The sequence below is a fragment of the Eptatretus burgeri genome, chromosome 1 (genome assembly GCF_056783735.1).
Source record: "Eptatretus burgeri isolate ZD-2024b chromosome 1, Ebu_testis_v1, whole genome shotgun sequence".
Taxonomy (NCBI): Eukaryota; Metazoa; Chordata; class Myxini; order Myxiniformes; family Myxinidae; genus Eptatretus; species Eptatretus burgeri.
The window spans coordinates 125,126,785-125,154,075 of record NC_140961.1 but is presented as its reverse complement, the minus strand read 5'-3'; the positions used below and the strand labels follow the sequence as shown (position 1 = coordinate 125,154,075).

At 40.9% G+C, this 27,291-nt stretch overlaps 1 protein-coding gene across 1 annotated transcript in view; it reads left to right on the top strand.

Annotated features, from left to right (window-relative positions):
• Window positions 1-8,998: 8,998 nt before the first annotated feature.
• LOC147035347 (vomeronasal type-2 receptor 1-like) overlaps window positions 8,999-27,291 on the top strand; it is a 70,051-nt gene continuing 51,758 nt past the window's right edge. The window contains exons 1-2 of the mRNA XM_085866446.1: window positions 8,999-9,075; window positions 9,205-9,490. Of these exons, the coding sequence (XP_085722572.1) occupies window positions 8,999-9,075; window positions 9,205-9,490 (363 nt within the window). The remainder of the gene's footprint in view (window positions 9,076-9,204; window positions 9,491-27,291) is intronic.

Sequence of the window (27,291 nt, the reverse complement as noted above, 5' to 3'; positions counted from 1 at the left end):
AATACCCTCAACTAAACTGTACTTCAAATGGATGGCTCTTCAACACCTGCAGTGTACACACAAAGTTTAAAAGCACTCCTCACTTTCACGTTTTGGTACTCACTACACTTATAATGCAAGTGGCAGATAATTCCATCATTGCATATGTGCTTTTCTCATTGCAGGTGATTTCTTACGTGGATATTGTTGTTTTCAGCCATTTCACTTAACAGGACTTTTACTTTTACCTCAGCTCTCAATCTGTTTCATTTTGGTGATTGTGGATAAACCTCAGGTTTTCAGGAATGTAGAGGCTCGTGTGGGAATTATTGTGATGGAATGTTCTGGAACATCGCCACTCTGGGCTATGTGTGCATTGGCCTATTTAGGAATTCTGGCAGGATTGTGCCTCTGTCTTGCTCTTAAAGTACAAGCTTCAACTGAACAGAACAATGAGCTAAAGTTTATCTCTTTTGATATCATTTTTAGCTTAATGGTGGGTTCAGCTTTTGTTCCAACGTATTACAGCACACAAGGGAAGTTTTTAGTTGTGATTCAAGCATTTGCTGTAATTGTTATTGTTTATGGCACACTTGGATGTGTATTTCTCCCCAAATTATATCCAACTCTAAAGATATCATGGCAGAAACTGAAAACCATGCTTTGGAAGTAAAATAAATTTAAAAAAAAGAGTAAATGCTATTTGAACATTAATTCTCAACCACGTGTGATGAAGGAAACTAAAATTTATATCAGCCCAAGACAGATAGTTACGATGATTAAATCTGTTGTATTGACACAGTGAACATGATTGCTCAATGTTATTTTTGCATTCTTTTGGAATTAAAAAAAACAATTGAAAACAGAATTCAATGCTCATTCCTTTTATTTTAAGAAATGTTGTTGGGAAAGCAAATTTTTTTAGAAAAGAACACATATATATATATATATATATATATATATATATATATATATATATATATATATATATATATATATATATATATATATATATATATATATATATATAATCTCCACCATAAATATACATATAATCTCCACCATAAATATACATATAATCTCCACCATAAATATACATATAATCTCCACCATAAATATGCATATAATCTCCACCATAAATGTACATATAATCTCCACCATAAATATACATATATATATATATATATATATATATATATATATATATATATATATATATATATATATATATATATATATATATATATATATATAAAATCCACCACTATAAATATATATAAAATCCACCACTATAAATATATATAAAATCTCCACCAGTCGTTCGGTTTGTCCATTCGGGGAGGGACTTCTCAGTTCAGGGAGGGTCTTTGCCTTTTCAGGGAGGGGCTTCAAAATCAAATCACCACTATTTTGTTTGCTCCATACAGCTTTTTTGGAAGGCTCGCATTTTCTAACACTCTGATGTAAGAACTCTAATTCGATATGTATTCACATCTTAACTCCAATTCGATATCTGATTTTATTTTTCATGGTCGCTAAGATGGTTTACCATCTGTCATTTTCTGTAGTCACTCAGATCGTTTAAGTTTCATTTTCAGAAAAAGGTGAGAAAATAAAACGAATATTGTTTTTAGACAAAAATCCATCATAATAGCGATTTTGAATGTATTTGTTCGGATGCAATGATGGGAAGGGGATGGGGAGAGAGATGGGGAGGGGCAGAGGAGGGAGGAGGAGGAGAAGAGGGAAGGGGAGGAGAAGAGGGAAGGGGAGGAGAAGAGGGAAGGGGAGGAGAGGATGGAGGAAGGAGAAGGGGGCGGGGAGGGAGGAGAGAAGAAGAGAAGAGCAATGACAGGGTTCCCTGCTGGGGATTTAGTGAAATAGCTGTTCTGAATGTATGTGGTCAGACACAATGTGGGGAGAGAAGGAGAGAAGGAAAGGGGACATGAGGTGGAAGGGGGAGGAGAGAGAGATAGGGAGAGGAGAGATGGGGGAGGGGATGGGAGAGATGGGGGGAGTGGATGGGTGAGAGGGGAGGAGAGGTGAGAGAAGGAGGAGAGGAGGGAGGGAGGAGAGGAGGGAGAGGGAGAAGAGGGGGAGGGGGAGTAGAAGAGCGAGGATGGGGCTCCCGACGATGGAATTAGTTATAATAGCTGTTTTGAATGTATCTGATCAGTTGTAATGCAGGAGTTCAAAAAAGAGGGAGGGGAAGAGAAGGGGAGAGAAGGGGAAAGGAGTGAAGGGAAGAAGAGAGAGGGGGAGGAGAAGAGGAAGGGCAGGGTTACCTGCTGGGGAAAACTGAAGTTCGGGGTCGAACTGTAGTCTAATTATATTTTTCACGTTCCTGCGATAAAATACTGTAAGTATTTTATCGCAGGCGAGTAATAACTCTTTTCTAACTTTATCATCAAACAATACATCAAAAAAAACTTTGTACGTCATCAATTGAAAATGTGGACGAATGATGGAATTCAATATTTATACATAACGCTAGGTTTTAAGGAATTTTTAATTTGTGAAGTGAACACGATGCTTTCAAGTTTAAAAATGAATGACAGAAGTATGTCAGTCAAGGCAAAAGTAAAACACTCCACACCCTCTCCCACCCCTCAACCCCAACCTCACTCTTCTCCACTGTGCATGATGAGGAGGAGGGAGAGAAGAGGGAAGAGACGATAGAGGAGAGAGGAGGAGAGAGTGTGGAAGGATGGGGAGAGAGGGTGGGGAAGAGAGGGGTGGGGGAGAATTTAGATATTGGACACATTTTACATTTTGTAGAATTACACATTACAAACTGTATTTCACATGTGCATGAACATGTATTCACATATTATGTGAAGGCAATAAATTGTGTACATTACATATTTTCTGAATCTAATGAATTGCCAGTGCCAATTTCATAAAACTCTCCAAGCAGTATCTAACTCAAGATGCCCAGATGTCATATATATATATATATATGTATATATTGTTATAGAATTCCCACCCGCCCGTCATGCGAACGACCGCGTTTCACCAATAGCAGCCGGTTCGCCCACCGAACGGACAATCCAGTCGTGACTTTCTGCAATGGCGTCAGAAACCAGCCACGGATGGGTTTTCAATCCCACCCCAACCTTGTCCGTACCCTACCCGCTACAGGGTCCGATCGCCAAATCTTCGATTGACCTAATTATTCGCGCAGGTAGATTACCGAGAGGTTGTACCTCAACGGGACCGCTTGGAAACGAGCCGCTTAAGCAGCCCGCTTCCTTTTGGGATAACCGAGCAGGTAATATCACGCAGTCCCGTTGGACCCGATCACTTTACCGGTTATTTAAAAGCCAACTAATATTCCGCAATACAAGATGGCATTTCAATGGGGGCATGGACGCGACGAACAGGTTTAGATTTAAACCAGCACATTTATTTACTCTACGTATGCAGGAACAATCATGCAGTCATTCAAAAACACCAACATGCACGTATACAGAACAAGCAATGGATGCGGCACGGCACGTGGGCAAGACAAAGCGCTACAACCGTCTATAAGTAATTATTAATGTACAGTCACTTACGGCACTCGGCGCCACAACATTCATTCGAAATAAAAGCAGGAAAAAGACCCCATCAAAGGCAATGGGGTCAGACTGGACCTCTTGGGTCTTTATGGCGTGGGACTTGGCAGACCGAAAGAGTCACACGAGACCGTTGCGGGTTACCTGCACCCTCGTGGTGTCTGGCTTGGGCGACCCGCGACGTCCCGTCCCCACAGCAGCTAGCGTAGCCGCGGTCGAGCTCGGGCCTTCTGTGTGGCAGGCGAGCTCTCTCCGGCTCTCTCCACACGAACGCGCTTGGGCGACCCGCGATGCTCCTTCCCCCACGGCAGCTAGCGTAGCCACGGTCGAGCTCGGGCCTTGCCAAGCGGCCGGGTGATTCGGTCTCAATCGGCAACTCGTTTGAGAGGAACGAACGGGTCTTTGCTCTCTTAGAACTCGTCCATCCCTCACTGATGCTCGAACTGCACCAAAGCCGATCACCTCGGACCGCCTGTCGCTGGCTGGCGAGCTCTCTCCGGCTCTCTCCACACGAACGCGCGGTTCCGTGCGACACAGCAGGCAAGGCCGCGTCTCCAGCTCGCGTCTCCTTGGTGACGCCCGGACTCTCCACCGACTGCAAGCTCCAAGCTACCGACTCCGCCACGAGCCCAGACTTCCACGCAGCTCCTTGGGTTCTAGCTTCCTCCCGACTCCCCAACCTCTCCAGACTGACTCAGGCCGACTGATCAACTCGACTCGACCCAACTCGAACGCGAGCTTGGCACTCTGCTCGTCCTTATATAGGGCTGGTGAGACGCGGTTTGGCCTCCGATCCTCGACCTCTGACCTCTGCACGGAAAGCGGATGTGCACGAGATCACCAAGCTTTATCCGACGAGCAAACGTCCCGCGTCGGCCTGTAGCGACGCCGCTCGATGCGGACTCGCCGCGGCTGGCGTAAATATGGCGTCGTTTCGGAGACGAAGGTGAGGCGATGTTTGTGGTGTGGAGATGTTGACGGTTGCTGGCGAAGTGGTGAGGATGGGGTGGTTTGGTGAGAGTCAGGTGTGGTTGTGGTGGTGGAAGGCGGTTGTTGTGAAGCGGTTGATCCAAAATAACGATAGTGAAAGAAAAACGGCTAACTCAAAGATCACAGCCCGGTTAACATGAATAGTTCACTTTATACAACGGTGGAGAAATCTATCTGAACACGGACTTATCGGCCTAACTGATCTAGGGACCTTTATGGTGTTCTGTCAATTTCCACAGCCGTAACAATATCTATGCCCATGGGTTTCTTGTAGGTGCCAAACTAGTCTGTTTATATAATCTCTGTCAGTCTGTGTGTCTGTCTGTCCATTCAGGGAGGGGCTTCCCCATTCAGCGAGAAGCTTCAAAATCAATTTGCCACCATTTTGTTTGCTCCATGTAGCCTCTTTTGTAAGGCTTGCACTTCCTTACACACTCACAGCCTTATCTTAACTCGAATTCGATATCTGGTTTTCTTTGTGGTCGTTAAGATGGTTTAAGACTTGGTTGCAAAACATGGAAAGAAAATTGGATGAAAATTAGTGTTTTTAGACAAAAGTGAATTTGCAGTGAAATTAAGGCCTGTAATATAAAGCCCATTCAGACTCACTCATGGCTTTATCTTCACCAATGATCACCTCTAATGATTTAACTGATTTAACTAATGGTGAATGATAATGATTTAACTCTAATTCACCAATGATTTCATTTTTTGGAGTCGCTAAGATGGCTGAAGTTTCAGCCCCAGTAAAAGGTGAGAAAATCGGATTAACATTGTCGTTTTTAGACAAAAACACATTCCAATGGCCGTTTTGAATCTATCTGGTCAGATGTGATGTGCGGAGGGGTAGGGTTGGTGAGGGATAGGGAATGAAGGGGAGAGTGTTGAGGAGAGAAAGGGAGAGGAGAGGAGGGAGTGGAAGTTGAAGAGCAAGGATCGGGTTCTCTGCAAGGGAATTATTTGTAATAGCCGTTTTGAATGTATCTGTTTTGTAAGGCTTTTTCTAAGACTCCACCCTCTGCCGTACCATCTGTCATCCCTCAGATTGGCAAGCAGCAGTTTCTTCACTCTCTTCAGATCTGGATAAAATCAGCAGCTGGTCCAACACATGGAACATATCTTTCACTCCTGAAAAATCTCACGCCCTCACCATATCTCTCCGAAAGGACCATTTGGAACCCCCATCTACTTTCTCAACAATTCCCCCCCCCCCCGCTCTGCTGCTATATAGTCCTCCGCAGGGCGCTCAAGGTCCTCCAACAACCCCCTTCTGGTAAAACTACCAAAATCACGAATCACTGCTCAATTCCTCTTTTTTCTGCGTTTGGAATAAACTACCACACTCTCTTCAATCCCACTCTTACCTCCAGGTCTTCAAAACTGCTGTTCACCACCATCTATTATCTTCCCCCATTCAAAATCATGATCTTTTCTACCCCTGTTAATCCCCCCCAAGCCCACCTCCTTCAAATTCCCTTCTTTCCTACCTGAAAGTCCCTGTAGTGTCCATCTTGTTTAAACCATGTACCCCACCCCATCCCTCTCCCTTCCACAGATCTCCTCATGTCTCTGTTCCTCACAGTTTTGTGCTTCCCTCTCCTGACCCTCTTGTCTCCTGCTCCCCTTGTTGAACGTCTTGCTCTCAGATGAGCCTCAACATTGGATACAAAAATAAAAGAGAGAAGAGAGAAGAGAGAAGAGAGAAGAGAGAAGAGAGAAGAGAGAAGAGAGAAGAGAGAAGAGAGAAGAGAGAAGAGAGAAGAGAGAAGAGAGAAGAGAGAAGAGAGAAGAGAGAAGAGAGAAGAGAGAGAGAGAGAGAGAGAGAGACTCTCTCTCTCGGGCACCACTGCTCGGGCACCCGGGCCCATTGAACACTACACTGAATGCGATACTGGCGCGCCAGGACCCTCTCCTCGGGTACCTGTGCCCACAAACACACGGCTGGCCCCCTCGACCTACCTACGGCCTCACCTGGCCGATTAGCCCCCAGTGCTCGGGGTGCTTGCTTCATCAGAACACTATGCTCATGAGCCACACCCCAAGCCAGGTCATCATCTTCTGCACCCCGCAAAAAAGTATTTTAAAAATGAAACTTTCCACAATCAGCACCAACTGCAGAATGACAACCATATGTAAATTTGCCTAATCCCCCGTTCTAACTTTAAACTAGCCCCCAGGTTTCCTTGGGTGGGATCCACTCCCACCATTCAATCCTTCGCACCATGCATTCTGTTACTCGCACTCATACTGGGCCATTGCTCTGCCCTCACACTCATAATTCATCAACCACACACAAACACATTTCCACTCACCTCCACAGCACCACTAAACTAATTTCCCCAAACTAACTCGTGCACCCTCGTCTTCCCTTATAATACGCACGCTCACTTTTAATTATACCCTCTTTACCTCTCTTTGTCCCCTCTGCATGTTCATTGTCTGTATTTAACACTGTCCCTATTGTCACTCTGGATCCCAGAATTTTTCCAAACCCTCCCTCATGGTCACTGCTTCACTACCATCGCTGGCACCTCCATGTGGGCCGAACAATGCCACCCCCTAAGGCTAGTGCGCCTGGGCCCCCATGTGGGGTGGTTACATTTTGTGGGCAGGGTGATGGAATGTGGAGAGGAGGTGGGGGTGTGGGGGTCATGGGGAATCGGTAAGGAATGTGGAGAGTGGGTGAGAGAGAATATGAGAGGGGATGGGATGGGGAGGGGGAAAGGGTAAGTTGGGATGGGTGAGGCAAGGGGCAATATGGGAGGGTGGGGCCAGGGAGAATATGGGATTTCATGGTGTGAGGGGGAATATGGGAGGGGAATGGTGAGGGGAAAGCTGAAAGGGAGCATGGTGAGGGGGAAAGCTGAGCAGCAGCAGGGTGAGGAGGAAAATGGGAGTGGTGCATTTAAGGAAAAGATGGGAGGGTGGGGTGTGGAGGATGTAGGGAGTGGGCAGGTTTTAGGGTATGCCCAGAGGAGGGACACTGAATTAGGGGACACCGAGAAGTGGTGGGAATGGGATTATGCAGTCAATGATGTGGAGGAGTGTACAAATGTAAAGGGATGGAACACTGTTAATAAATTATAAAGAGAGTTAATGGTTACGTACCTGCCTTCATTGCAGACTGGACTTCTCACTTTTCCAAATCTGATACAGTACATGAAGACAAACATCACCCCAGGGGTGAAATTAAGGCTTATTGAAAGTTTGAAGGGATAGTCCATGGACAGAGAGCTTATGAGTTTGAGAGCTTTGGAAAAAAAAAATTAGTGAAGAAGAAGAGGAAGATATGGTGATGAAGAAAAACACAAGAGGTGTTCTTGATGATGAGATATGGAAAAGGAAGTATTTTCAAATTGTGATTGAAAATAATTTTAAGGTGAGAAGAAAATTTCTTCAATTCCATGCAATTTATTTAATTTTGGGGGTCTTGAGAATCGAAGGTATAACGAATGATTGATGGAAGGAAATAACAAACAGAATAAGTTTGTGATTTTTTGACGTTAAACACTTTTTTTTGTTTTTTTGATGTCATTTTTATCTCGACGAAAAAGGGTATATAAAATAGAAAGTCAAGGAGTACGAAGGGAGAACACCCAGATGCTTTTCGCAGGATGCTCGCAGGCCAAATGAGGCACGCTTTTAGTTGAGGCATTGGGAGGTATGCCGGACACTCAGAAGGATGCAAGATTTATAATACAACCCAACACGGAATGGTTATAACAGGAGTGGGTCCGATTCGTTTTGTGTCGGATCAATACCGATCCCTTTAAAAGACTAAATGCATTTTCCTCCAACATATCAAACAGAACTCAAGTGAAGTTTGTCTGAAACTCAAGTGTTATCTCTGTTTGACGAAGTAGATGTGTTAACCACAATAGGTAAAAAAGAAGTGCTGTCATTGATGTAATTAATTTATTTTTAAAGCTTTTGGCTGAAACATAAAACAGACAATTGGAATTGAATTGATGAAGTGGTGATGGAAATATATTTTAAGAAATTGCACAGAAATTTATGTTGACAAAACTTCTCCACTGTGCTTTCCAATGTTGGATTTTAACTTTTCTTTGTGTATTCTGAGAAATCCTTCAGGTACTTTGAGAATTAATCATACTGACAATTGGCCTATGCAACAAGTTGACTGAACACCAGGGAATGGTTTGGATTGTACAAAGATTAATACCAATTTACAAGAAGATAAAGCCTGTGTAATAATAACAATAATAATAAAATGATACATTTTGAATCTGCTTGTAATTATTATAGTTTATGTATAATTGCGTAATAATACACTGTGATATTTTCTCAAGCAATAAATTCATCTGAGCCAATGTAGTGCTTAATAAATCATGTTTCTGTTCACCTTTCTGCTCCCTTTTTGGCTGCCTTGTGTAAGTGGAGGTTCGTGTAATGCTGGGATTAAAGAGAACGAAAAAGCGATGTTTTCTCCTGGAGATTTAATTCTTGGGGGCATGTTCCCCATTCATAACTCCGAGGTGGAAGATCGCTTGCAGCTTCCAGGCTATCCTCCACAACTTCTCTGCACAACGTGAGTTGCGAAGGCCATGGGAAATTGAATTAATGGATCTGGATAAATTATCTTCTTCAAAAACACTTCGTCAACACTCTTTACAATAAACCTTTTCATGATTATTTCTGCTTGAAACATTTTTGGCAGTTCACGTCCTCTCGGTCTCCAATGGGCAATGATAATGGTATTTACTATTCAGGAGATCAATGGGAATGAAGCAATTCTTCCGAACGTTACACTTGGATATGATATCCGTGATTCTTGTTTTGCTATTCCCAAAGTCATGAAGATTGGTCTGACGTTTTTGGAAGGCAAAGTTTATGCAGAAAAACGTTCTGAAAGTAGTTGTTCACTGCAAGCCATACTCGGGCCATATGCCTCAAAATTTACAAGAGAGTTGAGTGCAGTTTTGGGACTATTCTTTCTTCCCCAGGTAAACAAAAAAAAATTTGAAGGACATTACTATTTTATCGATAAACTCAGGTTTGTAAATTAAGTTGTGGTGTTGCAGCTTTTATTTTTACTATCATGGATGTGTTGTCTGGCCATGTTAAAAATTTAGTCTTCTTTCAGCCCGTTTGGTGTGACAGTCTAAGCACAGAAATAAACATAACCTTTCGCAGAATGCGAAGGTAATGAGGCTGTGACCTATTTGTCAAATCCCACACACTGTGTTGATTGTACAAATGCTAATGTGTCTGACTATCGGGTGACTTTCTGCCTTTAAATTAACACTGAGGCTCAACTAAATCTAAACAATTAAATATTTTTGTCACTGTCTCATCCTTCCTTATCTTCTTGAAGTTGATTTCTGTCTTTTTTAATGACATTTACCATTCTCCTTTTATATATCTGTGAGCAATGTATATGCAATTGTTATTACAGAGCAAAATTACGTTTTGTCTTGGATGAATACCGATCCCTTGAAAAGACGAAATGCATTCTCTGCCAACATTCAAACAGGACTCAAGTGCAGTTTGTCTGAAACTCAGGTGTTGTCTCCGTTTGACGAAATAGATGTGTTAACCAACTCACAAATGATAAATAGAATTAGATTATAACCATTATTATCGATCTTCGTTTGAGAGGAGGTGCTCACCTCATCACACTTGTTCAAACGTTAAGAGGTCACAAACAGTGTGTACTGACCCACAATTGTACCTTGTGTTTCAATATATGTGACCAAGAAAGTATATGAATCAACCGCACAAGTAATTATCCGGTGGTATGTGGAGTTTTGTGTTATAATTAGATGCCACTGCTTAAGGCCCGGTCACACCTTGACGTTTTAGCCAACGTATGCCGATTTTTGAATTTTTTTTCTAAAACGCTGGCACACATTGAATACGTTATGGGTAAGTTTTGATAACATTGAGAGCACGCTGAAAAACACTGCCATACGTCGTTGTACGTTGGCTTAAACGTTGTACTTTTGGGTTGTCCTCAAATTTTTTCATGCTTGAAATTTCACGACATATGCCGGCGTATGACTCACACGTTCCGCTACGCTGGCCACAAGTTGTATGCACGGTCTGCGATCGTTGACAGACGTCAACACATGCTACTTGTAAGTTAATCATAAGTTGAGACACGCCGAGGTAATGTTTAGCGTACCCGAAACTTATTTCTAACCTATGATTAACGTGTTGTTGGCACGTTACGCGATCGTTGCCACACATCGACAGACGTTCCTTTTAAGTTACTCATAGGCTGAAAGACGTCGGTATAATGGATCGTCCTTGCGTCAGCGTCCACGGCCACGGCCAGGACACTTATTTGCAGCATTCTTCAAACTTTTCTTCGGCATGACGAGGATGTTCACACTTCGATGTCTAGCTTGGCTATGATTCCAATTGTCCATCGGCAGCGTCTATTTAAAATAGTCGAGTTTGAGCGTTTTAACACGTTCAGAAGAAACGCTTCAAATTTCAAAACCCCAACGTCAAAAAATAAAGGCGAGTGACAGCAATTTAAATCGTTCATTGTAAACAATGAAAATAGCAGAGTGGTACCGTTTAAAAGTCGTTGAGTGTAAAAAAAATCCAATTGTTGAGCGCAAGCGTCTACTTTCAATAATGGGGTTTGAGCGATTTAACACGTTCAATAGAAACGATTAAAATTTCCGAGCGCCAGCGTCAAAAAACAAAGGCGAGTGACAGCAATTTAAATCGTTCATTGTAAACAATGAAAATGGCTGAGTGGTACCGTTTAAAAGTCGTTGAGTGTAAAAAAAATCCAATTGTTGAGCGCAAGCGTCAACTTTCAATAGTGGAGATGCAGCCATTTAAATCGTTGAGTGGCAGCCTATGAACCTACCTGTGGACACGTGGACGCAAGGACGATCCATCATAACCCACACCCTCCCCCTCACACTCACCTACTACTGCCAACATGAACAAACTACTACTACTACTAATGCTAATACTAATACTAATACTAATACTAATACTAATACTAATACTAATACTGATACTGTTACTGCTGACATGGACATCGACTCAAAAAGGAACTCGAAAACACTGTTGGGTTCCCCTTTTATGAGCAGCATTTTTATATACCAATTCCCAAAACCGCTGGGAACACGTCTTTATATGGCAGTTGTAAGCTAGAAACACATTCATTTTTTTTTTTTGTCGACCGGAAGACGTCATTGGAATACGTCTACATACGTCGATGTGTGTTGGGACTACGTAAAGAATTGGTTCAAAGCACGTCAAACATAAGTTAGAAATAAGTTTCGCGTAAAAAAGACATTACCGCGACGTGTTTCGACTTATGAGTAGCTTATAAGTAGCCTTTGTGGGCGTGTGTAAGCGTCCACATATCGTGTGTAAAACTTATCCCCATCGCATGCGGAACGTGTGTCATACGCCGAGTACGTTGTAAAATTTTGAACATGTTTAAAATTTCTTGACGTACTCTACTTACTACGACGTATGATAGCGTACTTTAGCGTTCTACTCACATATACCAAACTTACTCATACCGTATTTGACGTGCCCCCAACGTTTTAGACACATTTTTCTTAGGTCGGCATACGCTGGCAAGATCGCCAAGGTGGGACCGCGATGTTGTCACTTCCATTTATACGGCAGTTATGATTCGAATCGTTGTGCGTCAGCCTTTTAATAGGCTACATCACAACATCGTCGGCGATGCGTGCAACGCGCTATGCCGAAGTTAGACTATCGTTGGGCATAGGTTGTGTAGGCCAACAACAGGTTCAGCATTCGTTGGTATAAGTTATCTATAACACAACGAAACGTTCTGTGTCCGTTACTAATATGTTATGCATACGACCAACTCGTTATGAATACGTCCGAATCTTAAAAAAAAAACATGAAAAGTTCAACGTCAGCCAGCGTTTTACATACATTTTAATACGTTGCCATCGCTGGCTAAAACGTCAAGGTGTGACCGGGCCTTAACCTGTTCCGATTAAGGCCCAGTCACACCTTGACGTTTTAGCCAGCAATGGCAACGTATTAAAATGTATGTAAAACGCTGGCTTACACTGAACTTTTCATGTTTTTTTTTTAAAGATTCGGACATATTCATAACGATTTGGTCGTATGCATAACATATTAGTAACGGACACAGAACGTTTCGTTGTCTTATAGATAACTTATTCCAACGAATGCTTAGCCTGTTGTCAGCGTTCACAACCTATGCCCAACGATAGTCTAACTTATGCGTAGCGCGCTGCACATATCGCCGACGATCACGTGGCGTAGCCTATTAAAAGGCTGCCGCACAATGACTCAAATCATAACCGCCGGAGAACTGGAAGTGTCAACATCGCAGTCACACCTTGGCGATCTTGCCAGCGTATGCCGACCTCTGAAAAATGCGTCTAAAACGCTGGCGCACGTCGAATACTGTATGGGTAAGTTTGGTATATGTGAATAGAACCCTAAAGTTCGCTATCATACGTCGTAGTAAGTGGAGTACGTCTTGTAATTTTAAACATGTTAAACATTTCATGACGTACTTGCTGTATGCCTTACACGTTCCGCATGTGATGGGCATAAGTTGTACGCACGTTATGCGATCGTTGACACACGTCGACAAAAGTTACTTGTAAGTTACTCATAAGTTGAAACACGTCAATGTAATGGTTGGCGTCAGTGTTCCAGACTCCCTGTTTTTTTTTTGTTTTTTTTTTCGGTATGACGGTGATGTTGACACTTCGATTTCTAGTGCGGTTATAATATAATATATTTAATAGGCTGCCGCTCAACGATTTAAATCATAACCGCACTAGAAATCGAAGTGTCAACATCACCGTCATACCGAAAAAAAAAACAAAAAAAAACAGGGAGTCTGGAACACTGACGCTAACCATTACATTGACGTGTTTCGACTTATGAGTAATTTACAAGTAACGTGTGTCGACGTGTGTTGACGATCACATAACGTGCCTACAACACGTTACTCATTGGTTAGAAATAAGTTTCGGGTACGCTAAACATTACCTCGACGTGTTTCGACTTATGATTAACTTACAATTAACGTGTGTCAACGTGTGTCAACGATCGCGTAACGTGCCTACAACTTATGGCCAGCATAGCGGAACTTGTGTGTCATACACTGGCATAAGTCTAACAAATTTCAAGCATGCTAAAATTTGAGGACAACCGCAAAGTACAAAGATGAAAGCCAGCATACTACGATGTATGGCAGTGTTTTTCAGCGTGCTCTCAATGTTTCCAAAACTTACCCATAACGTATTCGACGTGTGCCAGTGTTTTAGACAAATTTTTTCAAAAATCGGCATAACCTGGCAAAAACGTCAAGGTGTGACTGGGCCTTTAGTCTCATGTTCAAAACTGGCAGTGACACAACACAGGGAACAAGACCAGAAAAGAGGCTGTAAAAGAGAGAGGGGCCACTGACTTGTTTGCTATTTGAGAGCAACAGACTTTTTTATTCAGTCTCTTTGCATGGGATGTAAATAATATTAGATCTTTTGATGCTACATAATACAAGAGAGACTGACTTGAAGTGGGGGTGACAGTGTATTTAATAGTCCTTCTGAAGTGACAGGGAGAGATTATGTGATTTGCCAGGATTGAATGACATTGTCCATGTATCAGACGAATTTGTCCATTGAGCAACAGACAAAGGTATTGAAGACTGTTTATATTTCTGATTTTTTTAAAGGATTTATTGGAATGATGTTCAAGTAATTATTTGACAAATATAGCAAAGCTGTCCTTCAATACCACCTGCAGCAAGTATTGGAGGTCAGATTTTATCTGTGGTAATCCCATGAAAAATTAGTCCTGCTGGTGAGTCCAAGAAGTTAAAGGGACCAAACCTCTTCCATTGCCTAACTGTGGATATTTTTAAATAGGTAGGTATATTTAATTATCCTTCCAGAGTGACAGTCTGAGATTGTGTGATTTTTCAGGATTGAAAGACATGTTAACATCTGATCAATTCCAGATCAGCAGTGACTGATGCAGCTTGTGTCTCCTTATCGGTGGGATGGAGTTCTGTATGGATTTGTCATTTGTCATTTGCAGTCCATTTTCATGAATTATTTTGTGGAATACAGCAACACCCATCGACTACATACACACAAACATAAACCTACTCCATAAAATCTTAGATCCAACCCTGTGTCTGCAGGTGAGCTATGGTGCTGGGTGTAATTGCATGACTGACAAAAGTCGTTTCCCTTCATTCCTTCGTACCTATCATAATGATAAAAATTTGGGCACTGCTTTCGCACATTTTGTGAGACACTTTGGATGGACATACGTTGGAATCTTTGGGATACAAGAAGAGGTTTTACAAGATACTATGACTTTATTCCACAGAGAAGTGGAGTCTTATGGTATTTGTACCGCTTTCTTTGAGGTTTTACCACAACACTATGATGATCACAACCTCGCCGAACTTGGTGGGAATTAAATTCTAAGTTCTATTGGTTTGAATACATATCTGTCAAGCATTCAATAAGAAAATTACTCATATTATAAAAATATATATTTTACTTTTATTACCTATGATCTTCTGTTTTAAACAATTTCAGATGTAAAGTTATTCAATTTTCTTATTCCTGTGTTTGATCATGGAGGTTTACCACACTCCATTTAAATAATTTTAGTTTATTTTGAACATATTGCCGAGAGCCATTTTAATAATTTCTTGCCAAAGCAATGCCTACAATGAAGCAAAAACGTTACCAAATATAATTGCCAAACAATGCATCAAGGCCAAATCATGATAATGTTAAGGTCTCTGAAATATCTTCAAAACTTTTACAAGGCAGTGCTATAACTATCAGTCATAAACACTTTGGCATTTCCAAGGTCTCAGCAAGATGGGTCCTCAAAAACCCAGGTCTGTCTATTTAAACCACCACCCAGGTACAACAGGGAACTATCGTCCCGACTGTTAATCCATGTAACACATCCATTTTGCCTATGAAGAAATCAGGAAAGGACACTTTGCATTTTGTTCAGGACTTAAGAGTGGAAAATGAACGTGTCATACCTGCGTACCCCATCATTCCTAATCCTGTTACGATCCTCTCAAGCATTCCAAGTGGCACCACCCATTATTCTGTCATTGATTTATGTTCAGCATTTTCCTCTTCACCAATCCACACAGTTTATCAATTTCTGTTTGCATTCACATGTCGAGGCAGACAGTACACCGAGAGTGTGATACCCCAGGGATACACTGAAAGCCCGACCCTGTTCTCATGAGCAGTTCAAGAAGATCAAAGTGGCATCACCTTCCCTGCTGGATCGGCATTGGTACAGTATGAAGATGATTTGCTTATTTGCTCTAAAACAAAAGAGGCATGTGAAAGAGACACTCAGGTGTTGTAGCCCTTTCTCTCCCTCCTCTCCTCTCCAAACTTGGATAAGAAATACAATGTACCCCTTTCTCTCCCTCCTTTCCTCTTCAAACTGGGATGAGAAATACAATGTACCCCTTTCCCTCTCTCTTTACCTCTTCAAACTGTGATAAGAAATACAATGTATCGCTTTCCCTCCCTCCTCTCCAAACTTGGATAAGAAATACAATGTACTCCTTTCCCTCCCTCCTTTCCTCTTCAAACTGAGATAAGAAATATGATGTACCCCTTTCCCTCCTTCCTTTCCTCTTCAATCCTGAAAAAGAACCCTGCTTTGAGGACAAACGAATCAGAAGGGTTGTGCAACTGTTCATGAGCACCTCCCTTTTCCACATTAATATATTAAATATTTGAGCTCTGCTGCATCGATCCTGAGTTGGAGATTGGTTTCTTCAATAGCAGAGACTGGGGTTTCTTTGACCCCACCATTGAACCCTGCTTCTCTCTTGCCTACTGCTGAAGACGGAGAATCGGATGACTGTGAGGAGGTTGTGATGCATATGCGTTTGCTGTGACCTGACTTGAGAGACACTCCACTCCAAAATTCTGATTTGGTGTTGCATGTTGATGAGTCATCTTCATGTGCATGTGATGGCTCACTGCTAACAGGGTATGCTGTGTCTACTGAATTCAAGATTGTAGAAAGTGTAAAGTTGCCTAAAATTTCCTCAGCACAACAAGCGGAAGTTTTTGCTCGAACACGAGCATGTTGTCTGGCACAGGAACAAACCGTCTCTGTTTATATTGATTCTCACTATGTGTATGGCGTTGTGCATGACTTTGGCACTCTGTGGCGTGAACAAGGGTTCTTAACCTCTTGGGTGCCCCGATAAAGAAAGGTTATCGAAGTGCTAACTGACTCAAAGCTACCCTGCTACCTTCCGCTATCGCCATTATTAAATGTGACGCGCATACTGAAGGTTCTGGTAATGCTTCAAAGGGAAATGCAAAAACAGATGAAGCTGGAAAAGCGGCATCAATTTCTCCTAACGTCCTATTGGTGTCTCAATATGTTGCCGCACCAGCTGACAATATCCCATCCCTAAAGGATGTGGCTGCTTTGCAAGCAGCCATTGATGTAAAATAATAGGATCTGTGGGTTGTGTCGGGATGTAAATATGACAATAACTTTCAGCTGTGGACTTCCTACGACAGCCGCATGGTGGCTCCACAAGCTTTGTTTCCACGGCTTGCTCATGTGGCACATGAAGTTAGCTGTATGAGCAAAGGGGAGATGTGTGCATTAATTTAAGCACATTGGTATGCTCCTGGATTCAGAGCTATAGCTGAACAGTGCTGCAAAAACTTTGTCAGTTTTTTGTCAAAAACAAAAAAAAAAACCTGGGTTATGCTCCAAATTTGTCAGGAGCATAACCCAGGGTGTAGCCCAAAGACTACCTTTGTGGCGCATCCACTTCCAACGCGCCCTTTTGTGCATGTACAAATGAATTTTGTTCAAATGCTAAAATGTTGTGAGTATGAAAATACACTACTTGTTGATGTGTTCTCCAAATACAATGAGGCATATCCATGTCGAAAGGCAGATGCAACCACAATAGCCAAAGTGCTGATGAAAGATTTCATATGCAGATTTGGGATACTTTGTAAACTTTCAAATGATCAGGGAAACCATTTCATGGGACAAGTGGTGCAGGAATTGTGTAAAGCTGAACAAGTAAAACAACATTTTCATTGCCCCTATCATCTGCAATTGGCCAGAGCTGTAAAAAGACAAAATGGGATTCTAAAAAATAAACGAGCAAAGATGTGCAGTTTGACTGATCTAAAATGGCCAGATGCCTTACCCATAGCATTAATGGCAATGCGATCTATCGCAAACAGGAAAATGGGTCTCTCCCCACATGAAATTCTTCTGGGAGGTCCAATGAGAGTGCCATCATCAGCCCCATTAATTGTAAAATAAATGGATATCCATCAGATGAATGATACAATGCTCACATTGTGCATTGCCTGACCAAATGCGGTCTAAGCTTTTTATTTGCAAGTGAAGGAAGCACAACAGGAGCCAGATACTGCTAACTGCAACAGCTTCAAACCTGGCGACTTTGTCCATATAAAAACTCATAAAAGAAAGGTTGCCCTGCAACCACGTTGGACCGAGCCCAATCAAGTCTTGCTGACAACACATACTGCTGTAAAGTGTCAAGGCAAAACCACATGGATCCACTCCACCCAGTGCAAGAAAGTTCACGGCAAAAACGGAGACTGCAACTCAAATCTATGAACTTGTTTTGCAATTTCTGTGACTTTACTTATTTTTGGCTGCGATGCCATGGCCTTTGCAGCTCGATTCCATGTAAAATTTATGCTAAGAGGACTGGAGGAAAAATTACACGAGTAATTTTAAAATAGACCGACACCATGTAGATTAAAACAAACCAAGAACACATACATTCCAACACCCACACTCACATGCCGCTATCATTCACACTCACCCCACTCCTATGTGCATCCATACATCTGTACATTGCAATACATGTGCATCAATGCCCACACAGCTTTTGTCAATCGCATTCACCAGCCACATAAGTGTAGGTGTAAAGGACAATTAGCTGCTAAGAAGCGAACTAATTTGCATTCAGATGGCTTGCATGGGATTAACACTTATTTAGCTATCTCTTTACAGCATTCCATAAACAAGAATAAAAGTAGAAATGTTGTGAATGTAGATATTGGGGTACTCCCATGGTCAATAGGACCAACAAATGATACTCACGCTAATGCTTGCATGTATATTCATCAAGAAAGTTTTTTTCACACACCTGCACCTTCTCACCAAGTTATTAATCACATACATAGATATAAAAGGGGGTTAGCATATAAAGAAGAGCTACATAAGAGTAGAAGTTGATGGAATTTTGCAGAAAGTATAAACACATTCACATTAAGATGAGGAACATGAAATTAACACTGACTTGGCTATCTCTCTAAAACATGCTGAGACTTTGAATTAATGTCATTGTTGGGTTTGTAGTCACGTACCTCATTCAATGAAGGGCGGAATATCACGATAAGCAATATCTTTTAAATGCAATGAAAGGTGTGGCTATTATAAAAGATTGATGCAACAAGAAAATCAGCATGAAATAGAAGAAAAATGGCTACACCAAACAGCAGTTATGAAAACAACTAACGGTATTAGGAACTGTATCCAATGACAAAACTTTAGGAACTGGTACTGGCCTAACTTTAATTTAAGTAAGATGCCTCCATATTTTGTGGGAAGACAAATAAAAAAAACAGAATTATGTCAAGTGCAGAAGTCATCAGAGAAAATGATGTGAGGTATGTCAGAGTGCAAAGGTTATATTAATGAAAACTGTGCAATGAGAACAAGCGGCACTGAATGATGCATTTTATTTGTAGAAACTGAGCTTATCCATGCCTTCCAAGTAATTGGATAGGTTCTTGTTATTTAGGTTATGTGGTACCTCATATATGTTTTTTACCCATTCTCCATTCCAAAATTCAAAACAAATTAAGTGAGGCATTACTAAGACAGAATGGACCTTTATGAGCATCTTTCCTCAGCACAGAAGTTGGAAGGCGGCTGACGAACTTATAAATACGTTGGCTGCGTTGGAACTGCTTGCTAATGAAACCAGTGTGACCACTCCTTGGCTTTTTTCACAAGATCTTGGCTACTCGTTGTTCACCTTGGCGTCTTGGTTTTCTATAGGTTTTCTTGCCGTATAGGTTTTCTATTATCATCGCTTTTCCGAAACCTTGTGAATTCTTGGCTTTTTTCATTGGCTCACCTTGGCATTCATGAAAATGAGGAGTGGTCACACTCAATGAAACCACAGATAATTTAGCAAATATTAATGCAGAAATGATTGCCGTATGGACAATAGCTATGCAAAATCGGATCGCTTTAGATTTGGTACTTGCGGCACAAGGTGGAACCTGTGCAGTTATTGGGTCTGAATGTTGTACTTATTTCCCAGACAAATCAGAACACATTGCAAGTTTGGCAGAAAAATTAAAGGAGCTAAATTTCATAATTATTATAAGAATGACAGAATATTTTCCTGGCTAAAAGGGGTGGGCAGATTCTAGCCCACAATTATCATGTGCTTGCCTAGCACAAGTTCTCTTATCAGGGGGGCCAACCTGGCCTGACTTTCCATGCTGATTGAATACACAATACACAAACTGACACACACACAAACACACACACACACACACACACACACACACACACACACACACACACACACACACACACACACACACACACACTGAAAATTGTACCCAACTTATTCTATTTAACACTTTAAATATTCAGAACATCCAAAACATCCAACCAATTGGACTCTTACTCAATGGGACTTCTCAACCAATACTACCCATCCTCTATAGTCTATACTTCTGGGAATGCCAATCCTAAGCAAGAGTATATATCGTCAGATATCAACCCGTCTCTCTGTGCCTGTCAGGATTTTAACTTTGAGCAATGTGCAGCAGAATGTTACACTGTGTGCAAAGAGGGGACTTGCACCCCGTATCTTACTTTGGGGAATTTCACCTTCTGGATATCCACATCTTAACAAAACATCAGACATTTGACCATCCATCCATCCAGTGGGACCATACTCTGTGCAGAGCATTGGCGCTGCTTCAGCAGTCTCCTTGGCTATTGGGCACAATCCTGGACAGGTCACCACTCTGACACAGGATATCAGCAAGCTGGCACTAATTTTGCCGACCTCAGAAGGATGGCAGGCAGAGTAAACCCCACGTGGTGTTAATTCAACAGCCAAGGGGGATTTGAACTCAGGATCCTAGGATCACAAGTAGGATCCCAAGCCCACTATCCTAACCATTAAGCCAACACCAAGCATAGGCATCTGACCAGTGGGGTATTCTAACCCTTGTATTACATTTGTGAATACGACAGGATTCGAACCTATTTCCTATGGCCTTATCAGTGATTCAACCCTGAGCACTTGAATACAATTTTCAGATCATGTTGCCCGATAGCCTGGAGAATATGACCTGTTATGACAGAAAACACAGAAGAATTAGGAACTTTTAAAAGGTTCCTTTACCTTGTTTCAGCCGGCTTTCAGTGTTTTCTGCCATCCAGGCGCAGATCTCCAGCCTTCTCTCCTCCAGGGTTTGTGATCCTGTCCATGATGCCAAAACTGTGGAAGAAAACTCAGTCACAGGTTCTTTGAACATTTTATTATGACAGAGTTGATAAACTTCAGCATACGTATGTTGAGAAAGGCACTCAAGCAATGGTGAAACCTTCTCTAACTAAATGCCCCAGCTTGAGCTTTCATACAAAGCGGAACAGAGAGTGAGATGATTAAACAAACGAGATAAGGTAAAGAAACAGCTGTGGTCACTCTCTTGATAACTTGCTCAAGGTCTCAAGTCAGATAACAATCATCGTTCAGCCAATGGGAAGAGAGCACAAACAATTACTCCAGGTCCAAGAAAGATAACAATTGGGTGAAGCACAGTTCAAACGGTGATGAAATGCAAGCATCTGTGCATATCAAAGGATGCAGACAATCACCCCTCCATGCTCCCAGCACACACAAAGCATTCCCACATTCTGATGGCTTCATGACTGAGAGGGCAAACATTCCAATATCAAACAATCTGGTGGAGTGTTTAACATTACAAAGCTCTGTACAACATTCTTTGACTGGAATGAAGCTTGAGGGAGTAGCTGAAAAAGTAAGATTTACAAACGAAAGAACAGGAGATAAACCATGTGCAAGCTGTCCCTTTTGTAAGATAAGATACGTTTGCAGAAAAATCAAGCTTCGGAATTCACAGCTTGTATAAAGTGACAATAAAAGGCACTCAATAAGAAAACCAAGCAATTTAATTAATACATAACAAATAATTATTACTAAAAGCAGATACAGTATATGTTTTAGAGAGTGTAAATGTAATACAGGTTTAATAGCGAACGTAGTGAGCTTCATACTTATAGCGAACGTAGTGAGCTTTATACTTAACGCATGCACATGAGAGAATAGGAAACAACAACAACAACAACAACAACAACAACAACAACAACAACACAATACCCTGACAATTTGGAATCCGTGTCGTTGGCTATGACCCTTTTGCTTCCCGTTTTTTTTGCTTCCCGTTTTTTTTTTTTGCTTCCGGTTTTTGTCATGGGGAATGATGCATGCCGGGAGATAAAGGCATCGTCGGAAACATGAAATACCCAAATAATATCAGTCATGGTGTATATTTCCTCCACTGATTTTAATAAAGATATCTCCCGCATCATCAAAAAATAATTTTTAATCGTGATTTACATTATTTGATCGCTTATCCCGAATCCAGGCCGAAGTAATCGGAAATTGCGTACACAGTTGTGAACAAGTTATCGGTAAAGTCAGAAGCAAATGTAAGAAGAATTCTACGTTCGCTTCTAGTATTTATTTTTTTAGATGAGATCCTGTTCTAGGCGGTGTAGTAGTTGTTGTGAAGGTAATGTTGAGGTAATATTAATTTTTTTAGAGGAGATCCTGTCCTAGGCAGTGTTGTTGTCGTTGTGAAGGCAATGTTGAGGTAATATTTATTTTTTCAGATGAGATCCTGTTCTCGGCGGTGTAGTTGTCGTTGTGAGGGTAATGTTCAGGAAATTTTTTTTTTCAGATGATATCCTGTTCTAGGCGGCGTAGTTGTCGTTGTGAAGGTAATGTTGAGGTAATATTTATTTTTTCAGATGAGATCCTGTTCTCAGTGGTGTAGTTGTTGTTTTGAAGGTCATGTTGAGGTAATATTTATTTTTTCAGATGAGATCCTGTTCAAGACGGTGTAGTTGTTGTTGTGAAGGTAATGTTGAGGTAATATTTATTTTTTCAGATGAGATCCTGTTCTAGGCAGTGTAGTTGTCGTTGTGAAGGTAATGTTGAGGTAATTTTTTTTTTCAGATAAGATCCTGTTCTAAGCTGTGTAGTTGTTGTTGTGAAGGTAATGATGAGGTAATATTATTTTTTTTTCAGATGAGATCCTGTTCTAGGCGGTGTAGTTGTCGTTGTGAAGGTAATGTTGAGGTAATATTTATTTTTTCAGATGAGATCCTGTTCAAGGCAGTGTAGTTGTTGTTGTGTAGGTAATGTTGAGGTAATATTAATTTTTTCAGATGAGATCCTGTTCTAGGCGGTGTAGTTGTCGTTGTGAAGGTAATGTTGAGGTAATATTTATTTTTTCAGATGAGATCCTGTTCAAGGCAGTGTAGTTGTTGTTGTGAAGGTAATGTTGAGGTAATATTTATTTTTTTCAGATGAGATCCTGTTCTAGGCGGTGTAGTTGTCGTTGTGAAGGTAATGTTGAGGTAATATATTTTTTTCAGATTTGATCCTGTTCTGGGCGGTGTCATTGTTGTTGTGAAGTTAATGTTGAGGTAATATATTTTTTTTTAGATGAGATCCTGTTCTAAGCGGTGTCGTTGTTGTTGTGAAGGTAATGTTGAGGTAATATATATATATATATTTTTTAGATGAGATCCTGTTCTAAGCGGTGTAGTTGTTGTTGTGAAAGTAATGTTGAGGTAATATTTATTTTTTCAGATGAGATCCTGTTCTAGGCGGTGTAGTTGTTGTTGTGAAGGTAATGTTGAGGTAATATGCAGTCGTGTTATCACGGTTATAGAAATGCACAAATAATTAATTTGATCTATAGTATACCCAATCACACCTTTATGACTGAAAAATTAACAACAAAACGAGAAAGTAAATACTCTAGCAGTTTTAAGTCTACCTAATTTTAATAAAGAAAACTCCCGCATCATCAAAAAATAATTTTAAATCGTGATTTACATTATTTGATCGCTGATCCCGAATCCAGGCCGAAGTAACCGGAAATTGCAGCATCGAATGTAAGAAGAATTCTACGTTCGCTTCTCGGCTTTGCCTATTTCATATTATTTATATTTCTAATGAAATTCTTTCAATTACAGCATGTTACACAAGTTCAGTCAATATATAGTTAATATACTGTGTGATTTGGGCAACTTTTAATGCTTTACTGAGAGGTCCTGGCAGATTCTTTAAAAGGAAAACCACTTTTACAGGGTCCTTTGAGTCTTCTGGGTCTTTTGGGTCCTCGAGGTCTTTTGGGTGTTTGGGGTCTTCAGGGTGTTTTGGGTCCTTGGGGTATTTTGTGTCTTTCAGGGTCAATGGGGTTTTAAGAGTTTTGGGGGTCTTAAAGATTCTTCACCAGTCAAAGGGCAGTCGAAAGGGTCTAAACGTTAGACCAAACTTTCGACTCTAAAGTTACATTTTAATAATACGTAATTAATAGATGTACGTGTTTGAAGTCAGGGTGCAACTGATGTTGAAACAGTACGTAATTAATAGACATATAGTCACACAGCCTCATGGACAGACTGTGATTTTCGTTTTTACAAATAAAAAAATGTAAAAACATAGAGGGATGAAAGCTCAACAAAAACAACCAAACATGGTAGGTTGCCAAAATACGACATCACAGTCCTCATGGATTACCATCATGACACCTTTTGACATTTTTCTTTTGTTGTGGGAATTGTGATGGATGAAGAAGAAGAATGAAGAAAAATAACAACGAAGAATGACACCACATTACGATGCCACAATACGACACTGCAATCCTCTAATGAATTAGGATCTTGACATGTTTTGAGGTTGTTCCAACACAATCCCACAACAAAGTAAAACATAAATAGATGTCGTGATGCTAATTCATAAGAGGATTGAGAGGCCATATTGTGGCATCGTAATGTGGCTTCCAGATTGATTCCAGGCCTAGCTAGGCTCAGCTATGAGGAGCAGCTGAAGGAAATAGGGCTTTATACATTAGAGAGGATGCAGTTATGAGGATATATGATGGATCCCATCCATCCATTGGGACCATGATCTCTGCAGAGCATTGGTGCTGCCTTAGCAGTCTCCTTGGCTATTGGGTACAATCCTGGGCAGGTCACCACTTAAACACACTATACTCGCAAGCTGGCACTCATTTTGCTGACCTCAGAATGATGAGCAAGCTGGCACTCATTTTGCTGACCTCAGAATGATGACAGGCAGAGTCAACCCCATCTGGTATTAATTCAACAGCTGAGTGGGATTTGAACTCAGGACCCTCATATCCCAAGCCCACCACTCTCGCCATTAAACCAACACCAGGCATATATGATGGATATGTTTAAGATAATGAAATATATAGATAAAATACAGTAAGTGTAGTGGAGTTCTTCAGCAGAATTGACAGTGATATAATCAGAGGCCATAGCCTGAGAGTAATGGAAAGAGGAGAGTTACGATGGCAACAAGGCAGGAGTCTTTCACTCAGTGAGTAGTTAATGCATGGCATGGTCTCCCTGGAAAGGTAGTGGCAGCAGAAACAGTGGATAAGTTTAAATTGGAATTAGATGGGTACCTGGAACTAATGGAGATAGAGGTATAGGGATATTGGCAGGTCTTTTAGGTAGCTTGAGTATGGATGTGTGATTGTGTGCATCTGTGTGGTGTCATGTCTGTGATGGTCTCGTCAACGGATAGTCTGTGGTTAGTGTTGCATATTTTTCACCCAAAAGCCTCCTTCACCACCTCCCTTATCACCCCCACCCCCCCCCCTGCTGAAAAAACCGCATTTCCTTTTTATTATTTAAACAATAAAGAAAAATGTATTTCACCATGTTTATTTCAGCACTCTTGGGATATCTGTGAACGTGCCACATTGTCTCATTCCTATTCTTCCCATCATCCCCCTAAGAAATTACTTCTTTTTGACGTTGGTGTGGCACAGGCATGATGGGCCGAATTGCCTCCTCCTGCATGTGGTTTCCTTGTTATAATCACCATTTTGAAATGGCAGCTGCTAACAAAACATCCGAGAGTTTCAATTTCTACCCATTTTTCTGTATGGCGTAGGCCCTGTAATGTATACAAGCAATCACATTATCTGAACATCAAAATATTTGTGTGGGTATAAGGTAGAGCCAGGAGTAGAATGAATGTATATAAGCCAGTCTAACCTACAGAGATGCAAGTACTATTATGTGGTCATACCAATAAATTATACATTGATGTATGTTGTGCATTGGATGCCACATCATTGAGTATATCACCTGCATGAAAAGTTTGGTAACCTCTTGGTCTGACCAACAGCAATACTGTGACTGTCATGTTGGTATGGTATATCAAGCAGCACTAACAATACTCGTTATTTGCACTAAACATTGTGTGCGATGGCTTCAAATCCAATAGTTATAGGTTCAAAAACCAATTTGCTTGCTAACACTTGTTGAGCTTATAAAGCCTCATTCCCTGTCCTTAACCACATGTTATGGCAGTGCTGTTTCACTGTCATTAAACTATTAAAGTAAAGATACAGTGTAGGGAAGCACTCTTCGAGAGAGAAACTCTGCAGGCATCAACCAACACTGATAGTGCAAAATCTGGTGACTCTCTGTTTAGACATTATTTTTGGTTAATATCCTCTCCATTTTAAACATTAAATTTTTGGTAAAGGTGACATCAAACTTGTTTTGGTAAGTCTTGAAAATGTTTCTTCAACAAACCTCTTGAAGAAGTTCAGTCGCTCAAACTTTTGGGCCTCATCATCAACCATGATTTTTCTTGGACAAACCATGTATCTGCAGTGCATGAGCTCTTCATTGGTGTTCAAAGTAAAATCATTATTTGATGACACAGTATCATAAACAATAGAGTGCACAAGTATGATTTTGTAAAACTTTTTTTGTCTTGACATGTTCTCTTACTGTGTTCATATACAGGACAGATCCTCAGTAAAACAAAGGCACAGGTTATGCTTTCCCTGTGGCAATACAAGGACATTGTTTCATTTGGAGATCTTTTTTTGCAACAAAATATCACAGAAAAAACCTGGATGGGGTTCATTGCTTCCCCTCTTCTCAATATTCCACGCTTTGCTCCTATATATCAAGGATCATTTGGATTTGAAATGCGTTCAGGTTTTGTACCAGGACTACATGACTTTCTTAAAAGTCTCAAACCGAACACTGGTAATAAATGCATCGATAAGATTAAAAACAACAAAAAATATTGCTAACGAAAACATCAAGAAGTAATAGTGCACACTTCAAAAGAAGAGCTGTGCATTGAAGTTAGAGCATGTGTATTTGTCTTTTAAACAATAACCTTTTGAATCTTCTTAGTGTAACATGATGCTGAGACAAATTTATATATTGGTTCATAAATTTAATTAAAGTATTCCCTAAAATCCCAGACAGTGCAAATTATGACAAATCAGAACATTTTCTTCATGATGTTTGGGAAGTAATTTTCAATTGTTCATTGGCACCCATTGGCGAAGGCTTGAACCCTTGCACCGGA